The sequence below is a fragment of the Phaethon lepturus genome, unplaced genomic scaffold, assembly GCF_000687285.1.
Source record: "Phaethon lepturus isolate BGI_N335 unplaced genomic scaffold, ASM68728v1 scaffold17044, whole genome shotgun sequence".
NCBI classification, from domain to species: domain Eukaryota; kingdom Metazoa; phylum Chordata; class Aves; order Phaethontiformes; family Phaethontidae; genus Phaethon; species Phaethon lepturus.
The window spans coordinates 124,679-135,852 of NW_010535673.1; the positions used below are offsets into that span (position 1 = coordinate 124,679).

The 11,174-nt window shown below is 39.1% G+C and overlaps 1 protein-coding gene across 1 annotated transcript in view; it reads right to left on the reverse strand.

Moving 5' to 3' along the window:
* LOC104619889 (transmembrane protein 132D-like) overlaps nucleotides 1-4,446 on the reverse strand; it is a gene marked incomplete at both ends in the record, with an annotated part of 101,702 nt that extends 97,256 nt beyond the window's left edge. The window contains one exon of the mRNA XM_010285929.1: nucleotides 3,558-4,446. Coding sequence (XP_010284231.1) covers nucleotides 3,558-4,446 — 889 coding nt within the window. The remainder of the gene's footprint in view (nucleotides 1-3,557) is intronic.
* Between the last annotated feature and the right edge of the window lie 6,728 nt (nucleotides 4,447-11,174).

Here is an 11,174-nt window from a genome sequence, read left to right on the forward strand (position 1 = left end):
TTGGACAACTGAAGTTGTAAAGAACCAGGAGTTTGTTAGAGCTAAGTCTCACTTCTGAAGTGGCCTGTCGCAAATCAGTCTGGTGAAATGCGGCATATCGTTTTTTTCACTTGAAACACATTACTTTCTCTACAGCTCTTAGAGGTATCTGAACTCGCAGTGGATTTTAACGTGCAATGCGGCATTTTCCCCATCTCATTTATATTGCATAACAGGCATGGGTTTTTTTCATTTTCATTTTTCATTTTCATTCATTCAGAAATACAAAAACTGGCTATCAGTTGATGAAAATCCATACATTGTATGGGAAAAAGGGTTCATTTGGAAAATACAGAGGGACCTTCTGTGTAACATCTGAGGACAGAGGCGTCTTCCCAAACTGCACATTTTTTCCTCCGACTCATCATTTCTGTCTGAGTGGAAAAGGTCTGTTATCCTTTCCTATGTACGATGATCAATCGTTTTATTGATTACTTACACAAATAGGTCATTTCTGCTCCTTTTTGCTCCATCTCAACTGACAGGACAGAGGACCTTTTCCATGTCTGTTCACGCCTTCATACTTGCATGTCCTAACAGGATGAAGTTTCTTTCAATCCACCCTGACCCAATGTCTGTACCTCTACAAATCAAGAGAGTTTAAAGTTTTAGAGACTTAAAACTTGATCAGGTGACAGAAGAGGTCTCTGATGGCTTTTACACAATGCCAGCTAGAGAGTGTTCTGAAAATCACAACAGGCAGCATATCACAAATGCAGTCTTTTGTTTAGTTGATCATGTCAAAAGACAATCTATATAGTATAATCATAGAATGGTTTGGGTTGGAATGGACATTTATAGATCATTTAGTTATGGGTATACTAGACTAACATGTAAGATTTCCAATCCTGAAAGAGGGTCATAAGTCACTTCAAGGCTACTTCAATATCTGATCACTTAGAGTGACAGTTACTCCTGAGGAGAGGGCCATGAAAGAGGTGTTAGCATCTTGTCTGACACTGGGATTATAGGAGATCCCAACGTAGAAAAGAATTTGACCCAAAGCATTTAACCAAGCTCAATTTTTGCTCTTATGTGGTAGTTGCTTCTTCCCCTTACAGCAGAAGCCATATGTAAATTAGCAACCACCGAACACTGATTTAGTTATGTACGTGTCACGAAGGGATGAATGCAGAACATAGATACTACAATTCTGACCAAGAAAACAATGAAACAAAACCTTCACTATACTGTAGCTAGATCAAAGATAGACAGGCCATGGTGCTTTAGAAGCACAGTAGAACAGATATTATAACTACTCTGATATTGCAGCAGATTATAGTCTGAAAGCCAGTTACTGTTTGAAAAAGCAGGTCAAGAGAAATCAAAACTCATGGAAGTGACATAAGAAACAGCAGGCTGTTAGAGAAGCTTATGTTTTTAAAAGGTAACAGCAAACTGATGTTTTTGAAGATGAAAATGCCACATTTTTAATTGTGAACCCATATTTGCTATCTATTTTTACCTTTTTTTTGCTTTATGATACCTAAAAAAGCAAAGATTCAAACACCTTGTTTCTTTTTTGTTCCAGAAAGTTATCTTTAGAATTCATTTAGAAGTTCAGGTGTTCAGTTTTCATCTTAATTTAAACAAAGCAAGATTTTTGAAAATTTTATAAACCTATATATAGATATAACCATTTTCACGGTTCTAACTAGTTCTACTTTTAACTGATCACAGCTCATGCAAATAGAGAGATGCTTTGAAGTCAGATTACTAAGGCCCTGCATTTACAGGGTAAAAACAACGAAAGGTTTTTACCTTAATTCTCTCAGATGGAAAAGATTTTTAATGTTTCTATTTAAACCAATTTGCATATGTAATAGAAGTTTCCATGCATGTCTCAAGTAATATCCCTTTCAAGTCATTAGTATAAAGATAGAAAGACATCCCTGAACACTTACTATGAGGAACTCAGATTGTCTGTCAGAAATTAGTCACTCAGAAAACAACTTAAATCTTCAGCAGATTGACACAGAAAATGACGACCTGATACGGTAAGGACAGCAAATAGCCTACTGGTGTTTGAACTCTGCCAGATGAAGAGGAAGTAACAGCCCTGAGTCAGCGACTAAGTGCTGTGGTTATTCAGTTTACATGTCACAAACCTGCTAAGGAAAAATGACCTGATTTTATGGCAAACCACTTCCCCCAGGAATCCCCCACAAATCTCCGGGGGAGGGGGTGGAGCAGGGAGGGGAAATAATGAGAATTAGTACTTTGAGCCCTTACTACTTAGGTCAGTGGAGTCAAATTTAGCTTACTTCTTACTCAAGTATGAGGTATACATCCAAGTTCAACAACATTGCATTTGCAGCTTTGTATCATTTTAATAATTGAGCCCTCAAACATGCCTAGATGACTTCAGCCAGAGATTTTTTGAGTTTGAGATGCATAACTACCAGAGAAAGGAGAGTGTATGTTGTCTCAAGTCAGAGTAGGATATGATTTCTTAGGGGATGGCACCAAGCACCTCTAGTGCGCGGAGTTCACTGCTCGCTCTTATGATGCTTTTCCTCTTTTGGAGGTATGTTTTGTCAGCCTTTGTGAGCTTTGGCACCAACGGTCATTTCTAGGACAAACACCCAAGATGAGTCAGTCTTAATCTCAGAAGGCAGAGTACAATATTTACCTCCAACTCTAAAAGAGCCAACACGGTCATTAGTAAGGGACAAAAGAACGAAATTGGCCCTACACACAGCAACCTTCCATGTGTCAGCCACACAACCCTAGTTTATAGTGCTGGAACACAGAGTGGTGAACTTGAAAAGACAACTGGACAGTCGCACTTGCATGCAGTGGACATCTGCTCTCAGTTTGCTGCAGTACAGCCTGATAGCCTTTGCTGTTATTCCTTGTATTACATTGGTGGTTATAGGGAGCTTCCCACTGTAATATCCAAATGCTTGGAAAGCAACCGAGGAAATCAATGTGGCACTTGACATTACATTCAAAACACAACCACCACCACCCTCAGGTATTTTTCATTTTCATAAACTGCTTTGGTATATTAATAATACTTAGGAACGTCAAACGTCCTGTTAAACAGCACCAGGCTTACAACAGGTTGGGGAAGACATTTAAGCATATAAATCCTACTTAGATGCTTAATTCTTACTCATTTCCTCTAAATACCTCTGCGGATTTGAGTTTTACTAATCTTAACAGGAGTTCAATGAGAGATTAGGAGCACTGCAAACTCCAGCTCCGGAGACTTTAAATGTTATCTCCTATTACCACGTAGATAGGTCCCAGCTCTACTATTTCAATTTTTATAAGAAGTACTCAAAGGACAACTTCAAGAAGAGGCCTTTGTCACTCAGAGATCACATCTCAGACAATTCATACAATAATAGACTGAACAATAGGAGAAACACTGGGTCAGCCAACTGCACTACAATTTCTGTGGAACAGCAATTAAGGATTGTTTGACAACTTATAGATGAGAAAGTGACTTCCCATACCAAGAGTAGAGAAACAAAAAAGTAAGGTACCAAATAAGCAGAAAACAGCCTTACCTCAGTGTGAACTGCTCTTCTGTTGAATTTTTAGCAACAGATACAACGAAAGTCAAAATGTCACCTTGCTTGACAGTCTTTGGTGCATATTGGATGGCAATATTATTATCCAATTTCATTTCATTTAAGGAAGGGACGGCATGTGTCTGGTAAAGGAAAACACTTCCAATCCTCTGCAAGGGAGGTCCCGACTCATCAACGTCATTGCGCCCCGGCCGGATACCATTATTTTTCCTTACATCCTCCTTGGTGCACTCCCCTTTCTCATCTCCTGGTTGTATGGAATAGTAAAGCTCCACAGGGCTCCCTTCAGACTGATCCATTGGTTTCTTACGGCCAGCAACCACCGTTGGGGGATTAAACCAGCTTGGCAGGAGCTCCAGCTCTGCCACACACAACCCCAGATTCCCTTGCAATCTGCAGCTGCCTCTCACTTCCCGCGTCTCTCGAAAAGCAAACACCCGCAGGCAGGGCAGCTGTTCCGTGGTGCTATAGTCATCCCAGTCCCTGCCCACAATGTAGAACAGGACCTGGACTTTGGGCTTGCTTGGGTAAATTTTGTCACTCATTATGAAGGCCTTAAGTTTCCAATTAAAGGAGAACTTGTTAGTAGATCCAAATGGATTTGAAGACAACATTAAGTCCTGGGGCACTACTTGTTCAATGGAAAAAGGTCCATAGCTGGCATTTAACATAGGTGGCCTCTTGGATTTGTAGATCAGAAAGGATTCCACTCGGGACTGCAAGCTAGAATTCCTCATAATATCTTGGTTGGCTTCTTTAAGAAAGAAGGAAACATCTGCATTGTGGATACGATAGGTCACTGGCAAGTAAGTTGGCAGTAAAGAAAATCTCTGTATACTCTCCAGGATCCCTCGACTCTCAGTCACTGTTGAAAGGAAAGGAGAGTTTAGAAGATCAGACCTTCAAATCATACTTTGGCATAACCTCTCTCACTTTACTGAAGGGATTGACAGTGCTGTAGCCGATATTAGTGGCAATAGCAAACATCATCAATCCATGCAGAAGTAGCCTAGGTAGATGATGATTTATCTAGTTAGTTTGGAAAACAATAGGTTGTGGTATGTTCTACATGGAAGCTAGATTAAAAAAAACAAAACAAAACAAAAAGAGTAGCTTGTGTAGGTTTACCCACACCAAAGGTCACATCTTCACCTGCAGTATACATTTATTATTGGAGAACAAAATTACCCAGTCAGCATCTGCAACATAAGATCACTGCACAAACACATTTAAAAAGGAATTTGATCACTAAAGCAAGCTGCACCCATAGAGGAAACCAATGCAACGATTTTACATTAAATGCTGCACATGGACTACTTTGAGTTCACATTAACCTTCTTTTCAGCACTCAAGCAGTATGTGGACTTTAAGTGGTTTCCTGCACAAGGATGAAATTCACTTTAAGAATAGTTAGCACAATAACCATTTCCACAAAAGGTCCTTTACAACACCCTGGTACTAAAGGATTTCAAAAGGAGCTTTATTTACATCCAATTTATCATCCCTTCTATTTCACTTCATCTATGAAAAGAGGGGATTTTTTTTGTAAATAACTATCAGGATTCATGCCACTGTTGTTGCCTAACCCTACATTGTTCCTTAATACAACTGCATTACCTGTAGGCTGTACATCACCGCACATTGAAAGCACATTTTCAATGACACTGAGTCTCTCTTTCTGCAAGATATTTATTTTAACTGTGCCATCGAGCAATTACCTGAGGCAAGCTATCATATTAAAGAATAAGCTCTCCATAAATTGCATTTTTTTCCACAGCAAATTCAAATCCTTACCCTTATTCAGAAACGTGCCAAAGGGTTACCACAGATTGTATTAAAACCTCTAGTCCACAAATGCTTTCTTAGTCCTTATTTTTTGTTTAGTATCTGACCTAAATATATATTTGCTCATCAAGTCCTGCGGCGGTCTAAACTGATGTCGGTTACTCCTAACCACCAGTCTACTATTTATGTACTGCAATCCATTGCAAAATCTAGAACAGCATAGAAGAGGCTTGTTCTCTTCAAATCCTAGGGGCAGGTATTGTTAGTTCCTAAAAACCTCTGATTTCAGACAGCAGGTGTTCACCAAAAATGATCTGGAAAAATGCCTCTCACAGCAACAATCACCTTATCTGCCCATGGGCTGCATAACCTGGGAAGGGGATTCACCTCTGCGGGCAAGGAAGCCACCTGTACTACCCATAACCAGCATGTCAACCAAGGCACCTCCACAGCAAAGCAGTTAATGCAGGAGATCTCGCTCTGCCATAGACTTTGTTGCAAATGCAACAGAGTTATCTGACTTATATAAGGAGGAGTACCACCAACAAATAACAAGGCTGTGATCTCAGCTCGAGTCTCCAGGCACTAACATTATGCAAACATAATGAAAACTGGAGCAAAGGACTTTCAATTTGGAAAAGCAAAACCAGCTGGTTATTTAAAAGGAAAAAAACCCAACCCAAAAACAACCAAAAGAAACACCAAAACAAAACCCACACCAAACAAAAAACAAAACACAAACCAACCCTAGATAACTGTGGGCATCATTCCGCTGTAAGAGAGAAGGCACAAATCTCAGAATGAAAGAGGCCAGGAAGAAAGGACTGCAGAGAAAACTTTCACAGTTTTGGAAATCCTTCTCTCCATCTTGAAAAATTGAAATTCCTCTTCCAACAAACAATTAAAATAAAACCTTACTTTTAAAAGTTTAATTAATGTCAACTCTTAAACCCCACCTAGAATTAGAAATAAATTCCATCTGAAGAACTGGGAAAGTGGCCTCAGCACACATCATCATATGAGACTGTAAATTGCAACAGCAATAAACGGCTGAAGTCCCGTGATCCGTAGAGGTGGAAAACTCAGCTTAGATCTTGTTTGAATTTAGAGGAAGTCACACCCAAGGCTTTTCTGCTTGTTTTTAATCACGAGTAAACTGCAGAGATTCTTTGCATGCAAAAACACCCTTTATTTCAGTCTTGGTCTCTTTCAGCATTCAGCCCCCACTGTCTCCAGATATTCATTGAGAGCAGAAGAAGTTTTTAAAGACCTTTCTCTAGATAATCCCCCAACAAAGATTTCTAACAACTCTAAATGTCTTTGCTATATTTTCAAGTTGCACGGATGCATTTCTCCTATCCGGCCCTAAGGCGAAATCTGTTCTGCTGTTGTACTCAGATCACCCAGCCCCATAACATCGTTCCTCCATCTAATGTCCCATTTATAAATTCCACACTCATTTTGTACTCTTCCCAACAGCTTGGCAAAGCACCATTAAACACAGTGAGGCATCAAGGAGGCAACTTAGAGAGAGGAAAAAAACTCAAGGTGTTCAATTTTTTATTTCACTTATTTTGATTGCAGCTCCCTCCCTTGCATTCCACAGGGAGAAGTACATTATTTTTATATTAAAACTAACAGAGTGTTTCACCTCATAATTTTTTAATCATTTATTTTAGTGCTTAATTATCTAAGGGACTAAAAATCTTCCCTCTGTATTCCCCACCTCCACAGGACAATGTTCCTCAGAGTTTGTAAATCAATGACTCTTCAGAACAGGAGAGCAACACAAATTAAAAAAAAACAAAAACAAAAACAAAAACAAAAAACACAGGTCAACTGCCTATTAATAAAAGGAAACAATCTCACCAGATAGAGCGGGGTCTATTAGTTTTTAAATTTTTGGGCAATGGCAAACTGATATGCTCGCTGTTGCACTTCCCTCTACCATCAAGCTGTGGACGTGGACTGAATATGAATTGGCTTATGCTGGAAGCTGACAGCAGCTTTCCAAACAGCCAAAGGCCAAAAATTCAAACAATTTTACACTTTTATCTAGGGAGAGTTATAATCAGCACAAACAGAAAAGAATTCTCAAAAACTACACTGAGCTCTGCAGTACCATCTGGATTTTGACCGTGAAAGTTTATTAAGGATTCTGAAGGATAGGAAATTAAAAACAAAAACAACCATCAGCATCCTTAATCGCAACCATGACTATTTTTGTAAAAATTATACATGTTTTTACAGAGGCAAGATTGCAGAAGATCACAATTTCATGTGTTACTGGGTGAGACCCAGATTAATAGCTGAGTTTTGAAGATTTCAGTCATATCATCTACCCTAAATATTACATTGGATCTATACCATCATTAATCAAAATTCCACAGGAATAACCCACCTGAATAAGTAAGACAGGAATCACACAGTGAACCTCTCAGTTTAAAAATGTCAAACAAAACAAAGGATGTGTAACTGAAGTGCTGTTAATGAAATAACATCAAGACAAAAAAAATGGACAGTTAAATTTGGGATCTGCAACTTATCTTTACTGTACCACTATAGCTGAAGACTTTTCTACATGGCAAACTTGGCAGCAGAATAAGCAAGTGTGAGAGTGCAGTACACTAACTAGCCTTACTAGCTCTCTGCGTGGATGTACGGCACAGAGTATGTCATACCCTGTATCAACAGAAAAAACAGCAGTACCACATTAAAACAAACTTTGAGGAGTTTAATCTATCCATAGAAGGATAGATTCCTATGATCCATACGAGATCCACTCAACTCTGAATTATTAGTTGTGGGAAGCTGCAAGATCAGTTTATCTTAAGCTGAGGCACTGCAGAGGAAAAAACAAAGATTCTTCTGGAGGACCACAGCAAGCGATGTCTCACAGCACTACTGAATCTTGATGAGCTGACCCTCAACTGGAGTAAACTGCTTCACTGCAAGGTCTGGTGAAGACAATCTACTGCAACTGCAGAGCCGTGTTACAGCATTATGGATTCAGGACATGATCCCCAACAGGTTGAAGCAAACCAATAAAATCTAATTTGGATGATGTGCTTATGCCAGGAGCTATTATTTCTCAATCCTTTACAACTACATCTGTATTTGACCTCTCATGCTGTGAATAGTTTGTTGAGGATTTCAATAGGTGGCCACCTGGGAAGAGATGCTGTAGTAGGATGGTTTTCTTTCTTTCTTTGGTAAATCTTCCCCTGACTGACACTATTTAAAAAATACTTGTCATTGATGGAAGCAGCAAGTTCTTTGCAGGTCAGTGAATTTGAAAAAATCCAATAAGGCGGCAGCATATTCAGCCCCCTCCTGCACAGCCAAACCTTGTGAACATTGTAAACATGCTGCATTTACCTTCCAAAAGGTCATACTGCTTTCTTCATTAGGCTATTAATTTTGTACTGCAGTCTAGCTAAGAATCTTCAATCTTTATTTCTTTAATATCATGTAACAGCAGCCATCAATGACAAAAACACTGTTCATAGCTCAGTTTTACTGCAAACTTATTGACCATGGCTTCAGAAAATTGAAGAATCTGCCAGACCACTAACTTTATTCTATATTTCCAGATTCTTGGGACTTTATTCGTCTAATAGTTACTTTATTTTTAAAACTGTTCAATCGACGATCATCTCATTTCATGAGAAATAAAACACTCTTCCAATCAATTATATAATGCTACTATTAAAAAAATATAATAAATTGCCTTTTTCTTGTAGATTGAAGGGAACAACTTCTTAGGAAAATTGCCTTACCAGCTGCAAGCTCAGACTTTGTTGCTGTATCTCAGGAATTGAGATAAGTTACTCTTTTCAGTCTGGCCAGAAATTTTACCTTTTTACTTAGTTTCAGCTGTTCCCCTTGAGTCTGCTGAACACCTTTTTTTCCCCGCTTAGGTTTGTTATGCATTGGAATTATTTTTAGACAAAATCCCTCATGGGGGGGAAAAAAAAAGAATCTAGTAGTGTGATCTATTTCCAAACCTGGGAACTAATGTCACAAGGATGTCTGTTCCAATAAAACTTCATGAAGAATTTTTGAAAATTAAGACACTTCACTCTTAACCAAGTTACGTGGTTGAATCCACTAATGCTCAGAAGCGAGGCAGGTCAAAGCTAAGTTCTAAACATAGTGAATAGCATCCCCAGGCGTAGCTCAGTCTGTTCTTAACAGAGAGATGATCTGCTCTGCCAGTATGTGTCACTTACTATGGACAGAGTCAATTAAGACTGTGTTACATGAATGTCTGAGTAGAACCATTTGCATCTTATAGGACTTCTTATTGCTTGTCATGTTCATTCCTTACATTCAAGCATCCTTCTGCACAGCCCTTGCACATAAATTCACAAAACTGAAGCTTTCCAAGGATGACTTACTGCGTTCCCTCTTTTGCCAGTCTTGCAGCAGCTTCAATTTGCTTAAAACAATTAGCAGTGCATTTTCAAGCTTTTGATTAAGTGCTATGCTGTATTGAGAACAGCTTTATGACGCAGTGACAAACTGATGGCAGGTTCTGATCTCAGACAGAAAGAACAGCAAGCTTTGTGGCAGTTGCTCATTTTCCTTGCTTAAAAGCAATGAAGTTGTTCATTGGTTTCACTTAGCAGCGGTGCTCAACAGAAGTCCAGAGAGAGGGAGCACTGTAGATACAGAACAGCACGGCACAATAGGCTGTAAAGAACATTGAGAGCTCAGGTGCATTAGAGGGCAACAAATGAAACCCACAGGAAGAAACACACTGCACCGTATGATCAAAAACCTGGAAACCCACCCAGCATCCTACTGCAGATGATTTCCTTTGAAAACATTTTCACACAGCTGCACATCTAATCTATGCAGCAACAGAGAGTCAGGAAAGTATTTTAATGACTTGATGCCAAAAACACATTAATCTATCCAACAGATATCCACACTGAAAATTGCATGCTGGAGTTGTTCCCTGACAAGAAATTAAACCAAAAGCTGCAAGATTAATTTTCTGTTAGGTTATACTACATTATATGCATCCAAAAGTGAACCTCTTAGTATCTGGTTGGGCATGCTAGCTTTCTTCCCTAGTTAGCATCCCATTTTACCATTGATTCTGGGCATTTAATTGTATTATTAAATCTTTATTTACTTCTGCTACCAGAGGCCTTAACTGAAACCAGACTTCATCAGAAGGAGCAGTATTTGCCTGAAAGAATCTACAATTCAAGTTAATAGACAGGGTCTTAAGAACTGGAGATTGATGCCAAAATAGTGATGGGATTTACCAAAAAGCCGTAAAGGCAGCATGATTCGGGGCTAGAAACCAGTCATAAATCACCAATTCCTCTGTAGTAAGTTTCAATAGGAACATTCCAAAAAACTTTCAATAGTGATTTTTTGATAAAACTGGAAAACATAAGGGAGGACTAAATCAGTCAGATTTTCCTGTAGTCTTCCACTACTTTGTTGCATCAGCAAAAAAAAGAAAACTCTTATTCAACATCTCTGCCACAAGCAGATAAGAGAGGAAGCTGAGCCATCACATCTCTAGCACACAGATACAGTGTGATGGTGAGCTTCTGCCTACACTTCATAGGAGCAGTGCAACAGGTAAGTTTTCCTGTCCTGAATATGACCTATTTCTAGAACTAAGTATTTCCTTATGAAGACATTATCATACGTAAAAACGTTCAGTGATCACATTCTCTACACAGCTGTGTAACACAAGGCTGACACAACAATTGACACACCACTATCATTATTCACACTGGAGCACTGATTTCCCATCATTCTTCGCCTCCTTGCTCGGAAGAG